Source organism: Mirounga leonina, unplaced genomic scaffold (assembly GCF_011800145.1).
Source record: "Mirounga leonina isolate KUSES-001 unplaced genomic scaffold, KU_Mleo_1.0 Mir_171, whole genome shotgun sequence".
NCBI classification, from domain to species: domain Eukaryota; kingdom Metazoa; phylum Chordata; class Mammalia; order Carnivora; family Phocidae; genus Mirounga; species Mirounga leonina.
Window position 1 is genome coordinate 7,278,459 of NW_023270436.1, and position 21,234 is coordinate 7,299,692.

A 21,234-nucleotide genomic window follows, 5' to 3' on the forward strand; every position below is an offset into this window, starting at 1 on the left:
TGGGGGCAGGCTGCAAGTGCCAGAGCAATCGAAGGGTTCTGTGCGTCCGTCTGGGCCACCATGGTGGCCTTGGAAATACCAGCCCCAGATGCCCCGAGGAAGTGAGAGAGCACATCCGGAGGCCAGCCCTCGGCGGCAGTGCCCCGACATCCGAGGCTCCTCGGACCTTGGACCCAGGGCCCAGGGCTTGCCCGACGCCCCTGCAGCTGCAGATCAGGCGGCCAAGGAGGTCCTGCTCTTGAGAGGCCTCGGGTCCCCCTCCTCCCTGCCTGTTCCGCTCCAGCTGAAGTCCCGGGTTAGGGAGGAGAGAGGTGTGAGGACGGGGGCGCCAGCTGCCTGGACAAAACCGAGGGCACTTTGCAAAGGGAGATGCAAAACAACCAGGAAAACATGCCAGAGGTCACCTCAAGGGCACAAGGCACAAAAAAAGAAAGCGGAAGGAATCGGGCGAACAGTGAAAAGCCCCGACGAAAACCGATTCCCTGATCGGTACCACCCTCGAATAGCTTATATCGTTAAATAGAGAAGTGGGGGGGGGGGACACAAAACAATACAGCAGCAACACAAATGTAATCTTGGCTTCAGAGACAGTGTGCAGACACTCCTGAGCTGTCGACCCCGCCTTCCCAAGGACAGTCCCTTCAACACTCGAGTGTTTTGCTTCACAGCAGAAAGTTCTTCAGTGTCTGAGAAGTTACGCTGTTCTGGGTTTTCTTGGATTTGCACTTGGTAAACTTGGAAAGTTAGTAGTCCTGTCTGCACCCGAGAGGAACTGCTCAGGTGAAGTTGTTCTAGGATTCAGCCTGCAGATGGATCTCCCCTGAAACATGGACAGCAGGACTGAACGTACTGTCTACATCTCTTCAGAGTTCTGTTGCGAGGCCTCCAGTTTCATCTTCTTCGAGGGCGGCACTCCTTCCAAATCCTTGGGGGAAGAAGAAAAGAGGACACAGGTTACCACACCAGGAAGGCAGTTTAGGCCAGCCGTGAGGTTGAAGGTCAACCCAGGAAGAAACAGAGGACCGGCCTCTGTGGTTCAAGCCCGCAGTTCTGACCCCGCGGCCCACGTTCACCAAGCCCCATGTCACCTGGGCCCCGCCTGTCCCCGCCACGGTGGTTTCCCTCCGGGTCTCCCAAGCACACTGCCCCCTGTGCCTCTGAGCTCCCCCGTCCCCTGCCCCACACCAGCCAGGGAGGGTCTCCCCATTATCAGCCTTCCAATCTGTCATTAATCGCCAGGGTAATCATTTGTGCACAACCTCCACGTCGCCCTCTCCAAGCTCAAAGACCTCGTCTGACCTTGCCATGTGGTCAATGGCTCCTCCTGATACTCAGAGTTTGCTGAACGCACATGTGTGTTATTCTGAGGAAAAGGGCCGTAGTTGTGACCACATTCCCAAGTCCCACGGCGCAGAAAGGTCCGGCATTCACCCCCCCACTCTGACTTTCCCACTCAGGCATCTCCAACCTGACCCATCGCCCGAGACCAGCTGATGACTACCCACCTTGCCCGGCCCCCCAAGTCTGTCGACACCACACCTGCTCAGGATCAAGCTCACACCCCACCTATTAGTCACACCAACTCCATCTCCAAATACCCCTGGGCCTGCCCACCTCTCCCCTCCACCCGCTGCCACGCTCACACAGTCTGCACCTGCACCCATCACCTGCCCAGACAAAGCGGCATCCTGCTCCGCGGTCTCCCTACGCAGCCTTCCACACAGTCCAAGAAATCCCAAAACAGCAATCACACACAGGACATAAAACCTGCTGATACTTTCCCACTGACTCCAGAGCAAGATCCCGACTCCCTACCAGGCTGAGAAGGCCCAGCACCCAGCCCAGGCCCACCTGTGCCTCGTCTGGCTGTTCTCTTCCTTGTCCGCTAGGCCCCAGCCACCATGGCCTCCCCTTTTGTTCCTCAGGCTCACTCCTGTCTCCAGGCCCAGCCCAGAAAGCCTGCGCTCGTGGCCCTAGTTTCTCAGCCTTCAAATTCCCGCTCACCGCCCGTTTCTCTGCCTACGCCAGAGTCCAAAGAATGCTCTACCGTCAGGTCTCCTTGCAGCCCCGTTCGGGTTCTTCTGCAGCACGCGCTGTGACCTTGTAATCCGGTCGTGCCTGAGGTGCCCTGTGTCATGGTGAGTCCCCTGCGGGCAGGGAGGGACCCCATCTCCAGCTCACTCTGGGTCCCTAGTATCTGACAGAGCACCCAGTCCACAGTGGGTGCACAACGTATGTTGAATGGAGCCCCCAGGCCCTGAGGTGGGCTGTGTGGGAGTTTCACGTGGCAGACCCTGAGAGCGCGCACCGCAGGGAGGCCGAAAGAGCTGCCTCTGTGTTCCCCCTGGTTCTCATTCTGAAAGCAATAAAAGCCCGATACAGACATAACCAGAAAAAGCAGGTACTGTGCCTTCAGAGGATCCCCTGGGTCCCCTTGGGGAGAAGGTTCTTTGGTTCTGCAGAACAGTTGGATGGGAGGACAGCATGTGAGCTTGGGAGTGGACGAGAAAGGGAAAAGGGAGCAAAAGAGAGGAGCCACGAGCTAAGGATAGCCGAACAGGGGAGAAGAGTCAAAGTACTGCTCCTGTCGGGAGGTTGGGGAAGCTTTTTTTTTTTTTAAACACAGGAACGACCAAATGTCCGTGTCTGGTTGCTTGCTTAATTGTAATGCATCCTCCACCTTGCTCACAAACCTCGGAGCTCTGTGGATGAGTCTGTGTCCGTGTGTGCCTGAGAACAGTGGAAGAGGCCTCATTCCAGGTCTGGGTCCCCTGGAAATGGCAGTGGAGGTGGGGGGCTTGTGAGAATGGAAGACCCCTGCACCTTTCAGACATCTGGGTGGGGGGAGGGGCGGGAGGGAGAAGAGCACTAGATGCCCCCAGGGTACGGATCAAAGGTTCAAGCTAACCTTTCCTCCACTGAGTTCAGAAGGCCAGGAGACCCCAGCAGACATTCTGGTTTTACACACTGTTCAGGAGGCTTTGATTTTTAATCTAATGGGCTCCAGCTATGCCTGAGGTTCTAGGTCTTGCTTTTCTCATTTCACATCGGGAGGATATTTCTTTCTGTCTGTACCTGGATCAGCCACACTCTTTTTAACAGCTCCATACCAGTCTGTCTTATCCATGACCCCCGATTAATTGAACCAGTCCCCTTTCGGCAAACTTAGGTCATGGCTCACATCTCCCATCAACACTCCTTCTGTGTCTTTGGGCATTCGGAGGTGTGTTCTGCAGGAGGAGGGGGCTGCAGATCCAAGGGGATATAGACATTAGAGTCCAGGAGGCACTTCCCCTTGGGGGAGGCCTGGCTTACGGTCCTGCAAAGCGCAGACCAAGTGCTGCTGCACCCTGGCCCCGTCCGATCTTTCTGCTGCTACTTCCTCCAGAGGTACTGGAGAGTAGTTTTATTAGTTCAAGTTCTGATACCTCGGAGTCCCCACTCAGCTTAGGTGGGCACAGAGGGTTGACAGTGAAAAATCACAGTGACGGCATCTGAGGCATTCCCGTGTCCAGCTCCACACCGAGTGTGTTCGCCACATTCTCTCATCCCATCTGCGCCCTGGCCCCAAGACACTTCTGTGATCCCATTCTGGTAGCTGCGGACAAGGAGGCTCGGTTACGCTAAGCGAAGGAGCGGGGATTCGAACCCAGGATGTTTGTTCCTAGCCACTGGCCACCTGCTCCTGCACGGATTCGGACCAGATGCTGACAAACAGGGATGACCCCGAACAGGGTCCAAGCAAGGGGGCGGTGTGGTCAGCTGCAAAATTCCAAAGGATGATTCATCCGGCATTTCGGATCCTGAAGACTTATCGTCCCCGCACTAAAGGAAGTTGGCTTGGGGTCACTAGAGCAGGCAAGGCTTTTGTGGACCTGAGTAAACAAAGTGACAAAGCCAAGACTGGGATAAAGGCCGCCTCCTCTTCCTACACCCTCCTCCCTGAGGGCTGGGCCCCAGGACACTCACGACTCCCGCTCAGTGAATGCAGGGAAGTGCCAATCTTCCGAGGAGAAGACCACAAAACAAAGTAACGAAACCCCTTTCAACGTACCCCCGACACCCCAACGGGCTCCCGGCTGATCTGGCTGCCCCTCTGAGACCTCGATCGAGGTACCTGAGAGATTGCGGACATCTCTGCAGCTAGACCCGCGTCTCCAGATGGCTGCCGTTCACCTTTCTCTGAACTGTTCATCGAGTTTTCCATTGAAGACTGCGAATTCTGCTCGTCAGAAGCATCTGAGGGAAAGCAAGATGACAGAAGCTGTTTTCAGACACGTGAGATGTGGAGCCAGATGGACCCATTACTAAAAATACCTGGAACTGGGGAGTTTTGCGGCCAGGCGGTCTGTCGGGCCTGCAGTGAGTTGGGGCGCTTGGGAAGCCTCTTAGTTTTTCGTCAGCTTGTCTGAAGCGGCCAGGCCCCACGCTGGCCCCGGGGCCTCCAACCCTTGCCTGCACACCCGCTACCTGCCATGTGCCCTAAGAGGACATCTTAGGGAATGCTACACGCTTTGTGCCGCGTGCACCTGGCGCCCTCTGGTGGGCACAACGCGCCCCAACCATCATGGCTGCTGACTCCTCCCTTTTCCATTCCAGAGCCTGCGTTCTCCACCTGGGGAGCCGGCCGAGGGAACTGCCCCTTTGTAGACATTTCTCTTAATAATGTGGGTGTTTTCCTGACCATCAGAGCAATGACTGATGATTGCACAGAAACAGAAAATACGGGAAAAAATAAAGTCAGAATCACTGATTACCTCACCCCACCCACAACTACCAACCCACTAACATTTCAGAGGATTTATTTTCATCTCTCCAGATGTTCCCCCCCCTTCATGCATATAATTCTCTGCTCTCCCCAAAAAGAGATCACACAGAATTTTGGAAAAATTTTTCATGTCTTTAAAAATTCTCTGAATACAAGAGTGTACAAGATGGCTGCACGGCTTCCATCCAGCAATCACTTATTTATGAATCCTGTTTTGCCAATGATTTGGGCTGTTTCTTATGCACAGGTCTCCCTGCTCCCCTCCCCAGCGCAGTCCTTTAGCAGAAGGGGGTTGCAGGCCGTAGCCGGCTGCACGAGGCGAGGCGGTGCGGCTGTGGGAGAGGAGGTTATTTTGGGCACCGAGCCACAGGGCTCACAGTGGGAGCAGCATCTTGCCCAGGGCCCCACTCGGCTTGCACTCAAGGCCCCAACAACAACCGTCACCCTGATTTTTTCAAAGGGCACTAGAAGACTCAAGAATGCCACCCTTTCTGGGGTTTCTGAGGCAGAAAAGAAAAAAAAAAAAAATATATATATATATATATATATCTCCAGGCTTAAGTTTTAAAGCGAGCACGCAAGTCGGCAGCACTCCATGGCCTGAAGCCAGTGGGGAGCAGAGGGCTGGGGAGCAGGGCAGGAAGGAGGTGGAAGACCCCCTCTCCCAAGGAGCCTGTCCTCCCAGCATGTCCATCCCAGGTGAGCTGCTCTTAACACATACTCTGCCTCCCCAAACCAGCAGCCCGGATATCCTGAGGGCAGCACCCGGAGACCCACCACCCTGCCAGGGCCTGAGCTTGGGTGTTCCTGCTGCCGTGGGGAGGCTCAGGGGTCCGCCCTCTCCAGGGCTGGGCTCTGCCTACAACCTGGTACCTGGGAGGACCCAGGGTCTAGAAATAGACCTGAGTTCCCATCATGCCTCTGCCACTTGTTTCCTCTGGGAGCCCTAAAAGTCATCCCGGCTGACAATAGCCACGCTGTGGAGTCTCGGTGAGGACTTAAAGGGACAGGGGAAAGCGCAGGGGAAGTACTCAAGTAACAAAATAACCCCAGGGGGGAGAAACTACCAGGGCATAGGACCACACTCCCCATCAACCTGCCAGTTCTTTAATATTTTGTTGTACTTTTTAAAAAATTTTATTTAAGTAATTTCTACACCCAATGTGGGATTCCGACTCACGACCAAGAGTCACACGCTCTACCGACCAACGGATCCAGCCAGGAGCCTCTGTTAAGTCAAACACGGAATCCCTGTACTACCCAGTTCCTCCACCACTAGGTAGAGACCCAAAGGAAGAGGAAATAGGTCCTCAAACTGGTATGTGTACATGAATGTTCACGGCAGTACTATTCCTAACAGCCAAAAGATGGAAACAGCCCAAATGTAAATTAACAAATGAATCAAACGACAAAACGTGGTGCATCCACGCAATCCACACAGCAAAGTATTACTGAGTCACAGATAGGAGGGAAGGAATGGCACCTGCTATCAGGTGGAGGAACCTCGAAAACATGATCCCGAGTGAAAGAAACCAGACACAAAAGGCCACATATTACACGCCACTTATATGAAACATTCAGAACAGGTGAATCCATACAGACAGAAATCAGACTGGCAGCTGCCAGGGGTTAGGGTGAGGGGGAAGGGGGGAGTGACAGTTTATGGGTACAGAGTTTCCTTTGGGGGCGATGGAAATGTTTTGGAACTGGACAAAGGTGAATTTCATCTCAGTTTTTTAAAAAGGGAAGAAATCCACGTTAATGTTATGTTCTAGTTCGTAACAGACGTTTGCTTTAGCAAACTTTGAATTGTTATTGCCCTCCTCTGGCCTCCCCTGGCCTCCCCTCTCTGCCCGAAACACTGAGCTCTGCAGACTGGACAGGGAGGTTCAGAAATCATGGCCAGCCACCCCGAGAGTCATGCTGACCCCCTGCCCGGCCTGAGAGCTCAGCGGGAACTGGCCTTAAAGCTCACAGAGCGTGCAAGGACTCGGTGCAGCGGCCTGATTCTCCTAGTGCTGGTGCTGGAACTCACCCAGGGGAAATTATTTTCCTAGGGCCTAAATTTAGTCCAGTGAGTTTGGACATTATGTCATTCCCTGAACTCACTCAGCAGTAAACAAGTTCAAAGCAAGGTCAACAGCTGGTGACTAACCCACCCCGACCCGCAGGCTGCACGGACCCACCTGGGAGGCCTTCATGCCTTTCCCATGGGGGCTCCCCCAACAGCGGCAGGCACCCCCTCCCTCGAGCAATGCTGGGCAACTGTGCGGGCCCAGTGGCCTGGGGTCGTCAGAAGAGGACCCCGGTGTAGTTCCCGCCTGGACGGGTAAAGCTTTTGGTGGTAGTGGGGGGAGGGAGGGGAGAGGGGTGTCGTAGTTGCCAATTCTGGAAGCAACAACCCAAGAAGCAGTTTCTGCAACTGAGCTTTAACTGGCTTGTAGGGCAAAGGAGATGCAGCCCCCAGACATGGGAGACACGAGGGAGAAAGCACGCAGGATGGGAAAGAAGCCAGGATGCGTGTACACCTGGCCCAGCAGGCGTGCGTGACCTCCCCTCGCTCACGTCAGGCTCAGGCCCGGGTGAGCACTTTTGCTTCCTTTCCGCCCCACTCCTTTCGGGGACTGGATGAGGGAGGCAGCTTTCATCGGTCTCACTTTATAAATAAGGAAACAGAAAGGCTCGCAGGAGGGGACGCTGACAGCCCAAGGCCATACGGCTAGCGAGTGTCAGCCCAGACGTGACGGCTCATCCTGTCCCTGGTCCCAGCCCCCTGGTCCCGCCATCCACTGCCCGCAGAGCCCCGGGAGCGGGACGGTGCTGGGGGCCGCCGTGGGGAGAAGCCAGGGAGGCCTCTCAACATCCCACCACACACAGGATGGCCCTGCAGGCGAGACGCGTCTGGCCCAAATGCCAGCCGTGCTGAGGTTGACAAGCCTTGCCTACCACGTCTCTGGAGGAAAATGGTGGGATCTCCCCCAGTTTTAAATGCCCGCACCTCTGACTAAATACACAGTCCCTCCATCCTTCAGATAAAGATGTGTGGACAAGACTCTCTGCAGGATCGTGTGTGGGGAAAAAACCTGTATGATTATCAACGTGGGGACTATTTAAATAAATGATGACATGTTCGTACCACTGAACAGTACAAAGCTGGTAAAGAGAATGAAACAAACCTGTACGTCCTAACATGGAACAATCTCCATGGTGATTGTTAAGGGAAGTATTCTAAAAAAAGGAGATTATAATCTCATCTAGATTCTTCTAGGGCCACCACACTAGACTCAACAGTGGTCCTCCTGGGGCGGGGAGGACACTCGAGGCTCTGGCTGGGGGGCGTCCAGTCTTCGTCCTGACGCCTGTGTTATTCCCCGTGTGTGGGGTCACCTGCCCCCCCGCCCTGCCCACAGGCCTACCTGGCATGAGTGCCTTCGCATCCGGCTCAGAAAGGGGATGCCACACTGAGCACCTGGGAACTGCATGCCTGGCTGGCTCACCCCGTCCCCCACACGTCCCCAGGCCCTGCCCCTGGTCCCTTCTGCTTGCACTGCTCATTTCCCTCCTATCCCCGCTCAGCCTTCGAACCCACGTCAGACAGCAGGAAGCCTTTCCTGAGGCCCCTGGGCTCCTTTTTCCTACTAACACAGCACTGATCACGAACTCAAAAGCCCCCTGAAGGGCCAGGCAGTGCCGTGAATGAGTCATGGGGGCTGTTCAACTCAGACACAGGTAAGGAAATAAAAAATCTGAAGGAATATTCTTCTGTTCCTCAAAAAAATACAGATTCTCCCAACCTCTCAGACTTTTACTTTTCCACTTCCGATAGAGAAATAGGTTAAAAAAAAAAACGTAGTTTTTCCTTTAAATGAGTAATAAAGAAAGCAACAGTGATCATGGAGGGATATGGGGCCATGACTCTTGGGCCTCAGTGTCAGGAAGACAATAGGGAGTGGCGGGGAGTGTGGAACTAGCAAATGCAGGCTCACCCACCCTCCCTGGAAGGGCAACCACATCTCTGCTTTAACTGGTTGCTGCTCCATGGAAAAGTGGACCCAGTATTGCCCAATCTTCTGATTTTCTCAAGAGAAGGTGGAAATCAATCTTGTTTAAGTGAAATTGTTTAATTTTAAAATTCTGACATCCAATTCGGGGCGCCTGGGTGGCTCAGTCGTTAAGCGTCTGCCTTTGGCTCAGGTCATGATCCCAGGGTTCTGGGATCGAGCCCCGCATCGGGCTCCCTGCTCGGCGGGAAGCCTGCTTCTCCCTCTCTCACTCCCCCTGCTTGTGTTCCCTCTCTCACTGTGCCTCTCTCTGTCAAATAAATAAATAAAAAATCTTTAAAAAAAAAATTATAAAAAAAAATAAATAAAATTCTGACATCCAATTCAAATTAAAAGTAAAAACAGCACCAGGCCCGTGGCCACATCCACACGCCCCACGCTGGATCTAGTCTGACTGTGACCTCTGCAGAGTCTCATTCTCAGTTTTGGTGTCCGTCCCCCACTGCTTCCCTCTGAGTGCTTGGGGGGCAGGAAGCAGCCTCGCACAGGGCAGGTGTGGCAAAGCGTGTCAAAGGAAATGGAAAGGGGTTCAAAGTGATGCCACAGCAAAGAGAGGCCTTCCTCCCAAGAAGACCTGATCCAGTCCCTCCCCAAGCACAGGGAAGCCTGGCCTCCACCCCGGGCCAGCCCTCTTCCTCCTCTCCTCCCTTCACAAATGCCGGCCAGGCCATCCCCTCAGGTGCCAGGGGTCACCCTCCAGTCCCCGCTCAGCCCAGGTACCACCTGTCAACACATACTCCCTCTTGGACCTTCAAAATACACCTCGATATCAGACAAGCAAGAGCTACAGACCCATCTTTTTAAGTGTAATGACACAGTACCTGTGATCAGGTAAGAAAACATTCTAATTTTTAAGAGATGTGTGCTGAAGGGTTCAGGGAAGAAATGCTGTAAGATTTGTAAGTTACCTTCAAATGCCCTCCCCCCCCAAATACTTACAGACAAAGCAAAACAAACCAACAACTGCCGAATTCAGCTGACATATATGGGAGAGTACCCTATTTATTTTTCTGTATGTTTCAAAATTTTCTTCTGCAAGAATCCAGAGATCTCGGGATGCCTGGGTGGCTCAGTCGTTAAGCGTCTGCCTTCGGCTCAGGTCATGATCCCAGGGTCCTGGGATCGAGCCCCGCGTCGGGCTCCCTGCTCGGCGGGAAGCCTGCTTCTCCCTCTCCCACTCCCCCTGCTTGTGTTCCCTATCTCGCTGTGTTTCTCTCTGTCAAATAAATAAATAAAATCTTATAAAAAAAATTTTATTGGGACACCTGGGTGGCTCAGTCGTTAAGCGTCTGCCTTCGGCTCAGGCCATGATCCCAGGGTCCTGGGATCGAGCCCCGCGTCGGGCTCCCTGCTCTGCAGGAAGCCTGCTTCTCCCTCTCCCACTCCCCCTGCTTGTGTTCCCTCTCTCACTGTCTCTCCCTCTCTCCATCAAAATAAATAAATAAAACGTTAAAAAAAAAAAGAATCCAGAGATCTCACCATAGACAAAAATAAGCCAACATATACATAGCCACGTACATATATGTCCTCCACAATCAGACTGCTGCTTACCACCTCGTCTGCTCCCACTCTGGTCACACCAGTCGCCACCCTCTTCCATCTGGATGACTGCCTTAGTCCTGCTATCTGTTCTCAATCACAGCAACCAAAGTGACCCTCCAGACCATGGCACTCAGTCCCAATGGCTCCTGTCTCCCTTGGCACAGAAGCAAGGGTCTGTTTACTGGCCTAAGAGCCCCCCACACTCAAGGTCCTGCCCCTTCTGACCTCATCTCACTTTGTGAACCCCTCATCCGCCCTTCCCCAGCCACTAAGCACACTCCTGCCTCAGGGCCTTTGCGCTGCCCGTTCCCTCTGCCCACAGTGCTTTTCTCCCCCTTTCCCAAAGGGTTTGCTCCCTTACCTAATTTTAGCCTAATCTGCTCTAATGTCACCTTCTCAGTGAGGCCTTCCCTGGCCACCCTATTTAAAATGGAAAATTCCCCATAATTCACCAAGACTCGCCATTCCTCTTTCTTATTATAGTTTTCCACGGAACTTACCTTCCCAAAACCAGACTGTAGGATTTTTAAATTGCCCCACAAGAAGATGAGCTAGTCTAGGCATTACCTTTCTTCTACTGTGACCTTCTAGGGGTTGACATGTGGCTGGACCTCCTAGAGACCTGTCAACCGACTGCACGAAGGCCCAGCCCCTGCGGGCACATACCTTCCACCCCAGGGAGCTCCTTCCCGTCGGTCTGGGCCTCGTCCACCTTGGCGTCAGTGCCTTCGCCGGGCACTGCTGAGTTGGGCTCCGGAGCAGGGCTTGAGTTACTGCTGTTCTCCTGTTTGATCGGGGAGGCATCCGCTATGGAGCTCTGGTTGCTGTTATCATCTGCACAGGGGGGAAGAGAACCGCAGGGTGAAATCCCCCAGCTACTGAGGAAAGGCAGGTTGGGGGCTCGGCCTCCCCAAGCCTCTCTGCCGGCAGCCCCACAGGACACTCTCTCAGGGAAGGAGACACTTTCCCGCCCTCAAGACCTTGGAGATGAGCCACCTGGGGCCGTTCCATATGTCCTGCAAGGAGAAGGCTTCCGTGAGCCTGCCTGAACATCCCCCTCTGGCTCCATCCTGTGGGGGTGAGGGGCAGCCAGCGACACACGGTGGTCTCTCATGTTTCAAGTCTTTGGGGGGGATCTGAGGCCTCATTCTGGGTGAAGAGGCCAGATTTGTGCACCTGGCTCTGGGGCAACACGAGGGCTGAAGCATGGTCCATGAGGCAGCACTGCCAAAAATGTCCCACTGATCTCATCAAGTGTCTAGACCAACTTCCACTTGATACAAAATAAAGGGGAGAGAACATGTAAATGGAAAGTAGGATATTCCACAGGACAATCGGCCCAGGCTCTTCAAGTCAGAACCATTAAAGAAGAGAGAGAGAGAGGGAGAGAGAGGGAGTGGGAGGGAGAGAGAGGGAGAGAGAAGCAGGGAAAATTATTGTAAAGAAATTTAAGAGAATTAACAGCTAAATTAAGGACATGTGAAAATTATTTAGATTCTGTTTTGAATGTGCCAGCTCGTAAGGGACATTTTGGAACAACTGGGGAATTTGAATATAGTCTGGGATTTAGAAGATACGACGGAGTAATAGTTACTTATGTTAGGAGTGAAAACAGCACGGCAGGCATATAGAAATGTTATTAGTGACGCGTGCTGAAGGGTTTAGCCGCGGACTTAAAACACAACGCAGGGAAACTTCAGTTCAGCACAGGCTGCCTACGACTGTCAGAATTCCCTGAACTGAACACTCGAGAGCTGTGCAGTTTTTCTATGTAAACTGCATTTCAATTAAAAAACTTAATATATTAAAAAAAAAAAAGAAGATGAGGCAAACATGGCATGTGAGTGAAAACCTAGGTGACAGGTGTATGAAGTTCATCACACTAGTCTTCCTACTGTTCTCAATTATGAAATTTTTCATAATACAGAGAAAAAAAGAGAAGTAATTTGAGCACTGCATTCATCGTTGAGCTGGTGGCAGGGCTGGGGGTCCGGGGGCACGTATCCCCTGGCGCTAGACCCCGTCTTAGGTGCAGAGAATCATGTTACGTTGCAGATATCCAAGTGGTGATTTCAAAACTATCACCGCACTGCTTTTCTGGGCCATGCTGTGCACTTGGGACCAAGGCCACTTTTGTGAAACACAGAGCAAGGAAGAGACACGGAGAAGTACATCCACACATCCTGGGCCCTACTGCATGCTGACACCTGGGCAAAAACACTTACAGTCACTTGTTCCATCCTCCCGACAACCTGCCCGGTAGGTGCTGTTACCTCCCTCGTTTCCAGAGGGGGAAAGTGAGGCTCTGAGCGGCAGAACCCCTTGCTCAAGCTGCTCCACCCAACTCCAAACTCAACCTGCCAAGGAAGCGCCAGGCAGTCACACGGTCCCGGCCAGGTAAACTGCATCTTATTCTAAGTGTACTAATTACACAAAGATCCTCTTGTGAATTCTGGGACTTAAAAAAAAAAAAGCGCACTCTCCTGATTTGCCTTTTAAGAGAATCTAAACCTCCTTCCTACACCAAGCTATGTGTGCGTATGTGTAAAAGGCAGAGGCCTGACCCACAAGTCCCAGCACGGAGTTATGTTAATTAATGACAACAAGTACTAATGTTTAACGAGTTAGTTGCCAGAGCCTAACCTGGTCACCTGGTAACGACGTGACCCTGACATTCGAATCAATGTTGATAGAATCTCAGACTCGAAAGAGGTGGCTGCAGATGCCCGCTATCCCACTGGGAGTCTTGCAGATAATCCTGTCCAGGCCCACATCTTTCCTTGCGTTTGCACACATCTATGCCCTGCGGCTGGAGGAGGGTCTCAGCTGCACATGTGCTAAAATGGAAAGGATACTGAGAAGGTGAGCGAGGCTCCTGGGCTGGTGGCCACACACTTAGATTCTGCCTCCAAAGGACCTCAAGGCCAGCACTGGCATCCGTGAGCTTCCTAACCTGGGGTGCCACCTCCCCGAGGCCTCATTTCCTAATCTGCACAATGGGGCTTATTTTTAGGATGAATGAAGTAAGGCATGAAATGGGCTTAACAAGATGCTTTGGCGCATTGTGACAGCCTTAAACGTGAGCTACTAACATGCCAAGGGCTTTGAGGGGGTTATCTTATTTAATACTCACAAGGACCTTATGAAGTGGGCATTACCATTCCCACTGGGCAGACTGAAAACAGATCTGACGGTTACATGTTAAGGAACTAGCCGAGGATCACACAGCTGGTTGGGGGGGGCGGGTCCTAGGGAGCCAGATGTGAACCCAGGTGGGATCTCATCCTCTGCTCTAAAAGGCTCTCACCTGTGAGCCAGGCAGGGGCCTTCTCAAATCCCAAGAGAGTGGGGATCTAAGCAATGCCAGGGGGGCAGGTCACGTCCCAGCTCCAATACCTGGTTCATTTGTGTTCCATGTTCAGTGTTCAACTGCGATTGTATGGCCAGTGAGGGGCTTTCCTGACGTGTCAGCTGTCAGCAAAACCCCTCCGTGCTTTCTGAAGCCAGCCCAGCAATAAGCAAGACCCCCTGCCCTGAGAGCTTGTGACTGTGTTTTCCAGACTGGTCAGTTTGGGCAAATGCGAAAGTTCACTGGCACTCCTTCCCCAGAGCAGGACAGCCCTGGAACCAGAGGGGCAGAAACGCGATCAGTCCAATATATCCAATACCACCATGCTGTACAAAAGGCCTGGGTGGTCAAAAGGACAAAGATGTTGAAACTGGGATCAAGAGATGGGAAAAGGCAAGTGGTACCAGCTCTGCTAGTGGCAGCCCAGGCAGGTGGCCCCGGAGTGACCACAGTCTCCTGCAGGAACAGCTATGGCTGCCTTGAGGGGAACACACTCCCCGAGTTTCTGGGTCTGATTTCCCAAAGTATGGCATAAATGCAGATTTCCTAGTTTATAAACATCGGAAACTCGATGTTGCAGAAATTTCACGTTTGAATCTCTCAGGTCAGAAGTCCTTGGAGGGGTGGGGATAACCGGGAGGGGACACCAGGGGGATGGCCAGGCACGTTTCCGTCCTGACCTGGGCCGGCTGTATGGCTGTATGGAACCTCTATACCGATCATGAAGCCACACCCTGATGACGTGTGCCTTTCCTATCCATTAACGAGGTAAAATGGGAACTCAGCGCGAGCAATGTCAAAACCGCAGACTGGCTAATGCAGGTCTCCAGCCTGGATTCCATCAGGGGGACACTGGTTGTAACTTTTGAAGTAAGACAGCAAAGGAAGGGAGGATGTCATTGTGGAACGCAGGTCCCCGGGTCCCAGAGTGATTAACGGGATGTGGAAATCCAGTCTGGAGTTTCCCAGCAGCCAAAGAGAAATAGGAAATGGAAAACGGCGTCAATTTTACGGTAGGTCAGGCCTAGGAGGGGAAAAGATCGTAGACCCACAAAAAGTTCCTGAGCGCACACAGGGCTGACAGGTCGCACCCAACCCCCCCCCGTCCCCCGTAAGGTTTGTGTCACTGGGCTCAAGAAGGTCTTGTTTTATGTCTCTGGCTTGTTTCTTGTTTTACGTTTCTTGGCTCTGTGCTGGGAAGAGGAGTTTCTCCTCCGCTGAGGCTTCTCCTGGGCACCAAGGCCTCCTGGTGCTGCCCAGCCCTCCTACCCTTGCCTGGAATGTGAACAAACCTGCTGGTGAGAACAAAAGCTGAGTGCTCTGCCGCAGCCCAGGACCCGGCAGGAGAGCTCACCGTGCATGTCCATCATCCCCGGGGAGGAGCTGTTCTCCGGCGTGGTCACCTCAGAGCCACACTTCTCATCTTTACCCTTTTTCTTGTTCTTGTTCTTCTGGAGGAGAAAATGGAGCAGACACCGAGTCACCACATTGTGTGTGCATGCGTGAGCAAGCCCCCGGGGGGTGATATGAATATTTTATTTGGCCGGTTCATCTTGGAGCCTGCAAGTCTCCGGAGGGCTCTCCTTGGCCTGCATTTGAACACGTCCCATTAGGGGCCTCACCTGCCGAAGGGAGGATTCTGGGGCTGGGCATAATCCTGCCTTGTGTGGGGGGCCAGCAGCAGCAGGCATGCCAACAGGAACAGTGATGCCGGGTGAGGGACAGAGAAGACACAGATCACCCCCACTATCTGTAGGCCCCACGGCTGCCTACAGCAGTCAGCTGACTCCCGGCAAAATACTAGAAGGCCAGGTGAGGAGGGAGATCCCAAGGAGGAGGGATGGTGAAGGGGATGCTCTTTGTGTGCAGTTCCATTCGGTTTTTTTTTTTTTACAAATGGAATAGGATCATGTTGGAAATGACCTGTGTCCACTGGTAAGAGTTGTTAAATTACAGCACATTCTTTCCACGTAACATAATGCAATAATTACTGAGAATAAGACAGCTCTTCATATACTAACGTGGAATGATCTACAGAAATATCAGCATATTAGAATATCTCAGTCATCTCCAGGATGCATAAAAGGAAGGTGCAGAACATGGGAAGGGAAGGCCACTATTCACGGAAAGAAAAGGACACGCGAATGTCTATCCACACGTGTGTTTGTGGGCACTGTCTCTGGAAGGATAAACAAATGCTGGTCGCCTCCAGCCAAAGGAGCTGGGTGGCGTGGGGGCGTACACAGGGACAGGAAGCAGATTTACAAAAAGATATATATATATATTTGAAAAAAGCAGCATTTGAAGAATATGCACACCTCTAGAGATGGAAAGTTGATTGGTGGATTCCAGGACCGTGAAGCCAGTGGGGGAGTGACGGCTAACAGGTGTGAGCTTTCTTTTTGGGGTAACGAAAATGTTCTGGAATTACAGCAGTGATGGCTAGATGACAGTGAATACACTAACACTAACTTGTATACCTTGAAAGAGTGAATTTTATGGCATGTGAGTTGTCTTCATGGAAAAAAAAATGTTTTGTAATACTTGAATTCTGTAAATTGGTTTCCCTATTTAAAAGGAAAAAACTTGCTAGAGTTCCAAAGGGGCGGGGGGAATGGCGCAACCATGGTGTAATTGGGTGTTTAGAAAAATAAAAAGCTACCCCTCCACAATACGGATTCCTGGCCACAACCACCAGAGATTCCGACTCAGCTGTCTGGGGTGGGGCCCAGGGACCTGCATTTCTCCATGGTTCCCAGGGGACTGGATGCTCAGCCAGGGGTGGGGCCCACAGCCCTAGAGGGAAAGGGGGTGGGGGAAACATCATACTGTACTGTACCTCATGGCTCAGAGACAATGGCAAATTAGCATTTTCGAGCACCGTCTGCACAGCCGTGCTGGGTTAAGTTCTCTGTTTGATATACCGCCTTTACTCTGCTGCAGAAACCCCAGGAGCTGCCTATTGTTACCCCACTGCACGGAAGAGGGCACGAGGGCCCAGCAAGTTAGGGTCACCTGTCTGACATCATAGGTTAACGGCGGCGGCGGGGAGGCACCTGTCCTCTACCTCTTTGCCCAGCCTGCAGCTGCCCTGTCCTTCCTGGCAGCCCATATATTACACTTTCTCCTTGATCCCAATCCATTTTGGCACTTCCCTGATGTCTGTTTCATGCTATTCTATAATTATCTTTCCCAACGAGATTATAAATTCCTTGAGAGCAGGGACCATGTCTTCTCAAATGCAACCGGCGTTTACACAACACCTAATGATGTGCAAGGCACAGACGTGGGCCGGGGCCAGCAGCTGCCTTCCAGGACCCGGCTGCACCCTGCTCTCCCCTCCAGGGACAGCCAGCACCAACGGCTGCGATGGGCTAGGTCCTGGGGCCTCGAGGAACGCAACCCTGGGGGCTCCAGGAGCCCAGGCCAGAACCAGAAAGGGTGACACACACCGACGTTCTCCGTCCAGCACCAACCTGCCCAGAGACGAGCTTGTGATCACAGGGTCAAGAATGGAGCCTCAGCCATGCCTGGACACCTGGGACAGGTAACTGAAGACAGCTGCGGGGAGGCTTAGCCTCGCCTTTATGGCCCCCTAGGAACCCAGCAATCATGACCACGACCCCCCAGAAGCAAATGGAGCCATCCATCCATGTGGCTCAGCGTGAGCCATCTTCCTGGGGGGGAGGATTGTTCGCATGAATAGGGAAGGTACCCCGGGCAGGACAGTCCATGCCAAGGTCTGTAGGGGGGAGCATTCTGGATGCTGACTGGAAATAAGAGTAGCTGACCTGGCGTCTTTGGGGGTAAACTTGCCCAGGAGCCGCGAAGCTGAAAAACTACCCACGATGTGGGGCAGCAGCTTCCGCAGCCCCTCCCCCACACCAGGCAGGGCTGCTGACGCTCCCTCTAGTGGCTGGAGCCCCCCCCGCCCCCCACCCCAGGGCCCCAGCCGTGGCTGTGTTCCCATGCACCAAGCCCTCTCGCTCTGGCGTCGCTCTGGGGTGGCCCGCAGCTCCAACCACCAGAAGGCTCTCCAACAGCAAAGAGAGCATGTGTTCTGGAATCAAACAGACCCGGCACTTGCTGTGTGATTCCGGGGAAGTGGCTTCACCTCTCTGAGCCTGTGTCCTCACTTGTACAAAGGGGATAAAGGGTCAACTCGACAGACCTGGCAGATGGTCGGGGGCTCCGGAGCAGTGACAACGATGGGGGAGGGTCTGCTTGTCCGGGCGTACGCTACACCCAAACCGGGGTGCCCAGGGCCCCAGGGAGGGGACAGCTCTGCACTAAGGCATGTCCCCACTGGCAAAATATAGGGCTCTCAGCCCAGAAGAGATGACTTGCAGGGGACACTTCCCAGCTCCCGGAGGGCCAAACTCTGGGGCTGGACTATGAGTGAGGAGGAGGACCCAGGTGCAGCAGCCTCTCCAGCCATAAGTTGGGTCCTTCTGCTTCCCAGGTGGCCTTGGCCCCAGGGTCACACACTGGTGGGCAGTGGTGGACAGCACCTTCTACCTGCAGTGTGGGGAGCACGGATGGATGGCCCCACCCCAGGGGTTTGGCCCACATACTCACATCGTCCACCTTTGGCTCTGTCACAGGGACCCACTTGTAGATTCGCAGGGATGTGTCACCCACAGTCACCCACTTCTTCTCCCTGCAGAAGATGAGGAAGAGCTCGTTACCAGGGGGTTTCTGGGGCAGAACCCTGCGCACCCCTCGTGGGGGACATGGGCCTTGCAGTAGCTGGGACACAGGGGCTGCTCAGCTTGGGGTCAAGGGAAGGAGCTCCAGATCACTCCAGATCTAGTGGCTGGGGGCTGCTGGGCAAGTCATTCACCAATCTACACCTCTGTTTCCCCGTCTGTTAGACCACACAGGGTCATCAGTCTCTGGGCTGTCATGAGGATTACATGAGACAGCATGTGTGAAAAGCTTCCCCATGCCTTGAAGGATGTGCCTGGTGAGACTGGGCGGACAGAGGGGCTGCCGTTAAAGAGGACTGCTCTGGATGAAGAGAACTGTGCCCCAGGGTCCTCCAGCTTTCGTGCCTCCCAACGCTGCCATCTCCACGGAGCCAGCGAACTGGGCCACCCCAACCCCTTGGGCAGCAGGGAGGGCTTGAGGCCAGCAGGGCATTTCCTCCCCAGGGGTTGAGGGGGGCTTCACCAAGGGCACCCACAGACTCACCCTGTCCTCCCCGCAATGCCTCTGAGGTCAGAGGAAGGAAGGCAGGAGAAGACAGCGTGAATAACCACCCAGTGCTCTTCGGGGCAAACGCCATTTGGAGTAGCCGGGCGGGGCAGGGAGGGGAACAAGGGCAAACCTGGATGCCTAGTGGCCTTGGCCCAAGGGTGGTCCCCAGGCCTCAACAGGGAAGCACAGCCTGGACAGCAGCCAGCCAGAAGGATGCCCTGAGACCCCACATCCCAGCTCCAAGACAGGCATGTGTTTCTGGGTCTTCCCTCCTAATACCCACATCTGCACACTGTCCCTGCCCCCACCCCCACCACAGCCTAAGCTCCTTGGGGGACCGCATCCGGGGACCCCCGCTACTAGAAGCAGGTTTATGGGTAAGGACAAAAATCACAAGCCAGGAGAAGGAAACGGGGTGACTGGTTTTCATTAAGGATAATAATTAACACCCTCTCCTCCACACCACTGTGTTCCAAGCCACCATCATTCCCTAGATTCCTGCCACAGCCTCCAAACTTTGGTCCCTGACCCCTGCAGTCTACAGGTCAGGTCAAGTCACTTCTTGCCCCTAACACTGGGAATGAGAGCCAGAGGCTGTGTACCTGACAATATCGAGGCTCGGAGGAATCACCCGGAAAGAAAGCTGGGACTCCAAACCAAGCAGTTTGGACTCTAGGGTCCCCATTCCTGGCACCAGGCTCTGCCATCTCAGGAGAAGTGGGAGGTCACAAAGGATCTCTCTCGGCTGCTTAATTCAAGGAACCCACCGTGGGATGTCGGGCCCAGATGCACACCTAGGACAGGTGACAGAGCTGCCAGAAGCCGCCAGCAAGTTTAGTGACAAGAGTTCCACCAGAACCAAAGTTTATGTGTGGCAAGAGCACCTCTGTTTGTGAGCTAGCAGGTACCTGACCAGCCTTCCCTCCATGGGGGGTGGCCTTCAGGGGCTGGTGGGACACGTTACAGCCACCTGGCACTCAATTGCCACAGAGGGTTCGGGGCACCTGAGCACACTCAAAACCAGCTAACCCAAACCACAGAAATCTCCATTCCCCAAACTGTGCCTGTTCAGGTCCTACAGATTCCCTGCTGGAGGAAGCCACAGTCTGGCTTTTACTTATTTTAGGACTATTTCTAGTGTCTTCAATGTGCTAAGCTCCCATACACATTTGCTCTAATCTTCCCATAACCTTGTGTGGCAGGAACAGTCACCCTCCCCATTTGACAGATAAAGAAACTGAGGCATGAGAAGGTGAAGTCTGTCTCTCCGGGGCCAGTATTCAAAGCCACACTGCTTTAGGAGCAGCTTCTCCCACCCCCATTCCTGCCCCCTTTTAGCCCAGAAAGAATAAAATGAAGGCACATATCTAAGTCACCACCCACCCATCTCCTACATCTTGGAGGCAGAATGGACAGCCCATAATCCGTGTCCTTCCCCACCTCCATTCTGAATAATCAGAAGGTACCTGGAAGGGACGGGGCATTCCAAGGAACAACCTTGGTGACAAAGCAACAATAGTAATAGTCATTGTGTGCTGAAGCTTACATCTGCCAAGTGCTTTATTTACAATCAAGCCCCCTCCCCCAAAGACTGACCAATAAGCCTAGGAGAGGGGAGCCACTGTCACTCCATTTTATGGGTGGGAAACAAGAGGTCCAGAGAGGTTACATAACTAGTTCATGGTCACACAGCTAGCCCAAGGCAGAGCGAGGACTGGACACAGGCTCCGACTAGAGCCCACTCTGCTATTCTGTCTCCTGTGAAAAACTAAGAAAATCATTCCACAGAGCACATCGGTTACAGAAGCTGGACACAGAAACACAAACTGCTAGCATCCCACGCAAATGGCCAAAGGCGCTCACTACTCACAGCCCCTCAACCAGCTTCCTCGCCAGGGCCCCAGTAGGTCAGCAAATCCAAGGTTTGGTTGTGTTAAAAACAAAAACAAAAACAAAAGTAACTGACGTGCAAAACACAGGACGTGTCTCAAGGCAGAAAGCGTGTCAGGTCTGGGCTTTGCAGCCTGCATGCCGGCCAAGATGGACCCTCAAGTTGCACGTGCCTCCCAGAGTGGTTGAGGGCCCTGCAACCTACGGGCAGACTGCAGCCAGGTTCTCGTACCCCCCTTTGCCCCAGTTGGTGACCCCTTGGCCTGAGTCCCCTCCAACTCACCCCAAGGATTAGAAACCTTTCTTCGGTTGCACTTCTACCGGACACTGAGGGGCTCTAGGACATAGGGCAAAGCATTAAGAACCCAACCTCGGGAATGGACCTCAGGACTGCCCTCTGCCCAGGAGCCCCGCAGGGAGACGAG

General features: G+C 53.4%; 1 protein-coding gene across 1 annotated transcript; it reads right to left on the bottom strand.

The window, feature by feature from the left end:
• Window positions 1–633: 633 nt before the first annotated feature.
• BCL7A (BAF chromatin remodeling complex subunit BCL7A) lies at window positions 634–20,824 on the bottom strand (the record flags this gene model as incomplete). The annotated part of the gene is made up of 6 exons (XM_035016708.1): window positions 634–925; window positions 4,118–4,239; window positions 11,038–11,205; window positions 15,075–15,171; window positions 18,299–18,380; window positions 20,790–20,824. Coding segments are annotated over 6 exons (576 nt in total), but the record flags the coding sequence as incomplete, so codon positions are not given.
• Window positions 20,825–21,234: the final 410 nt, after the last annotated feature.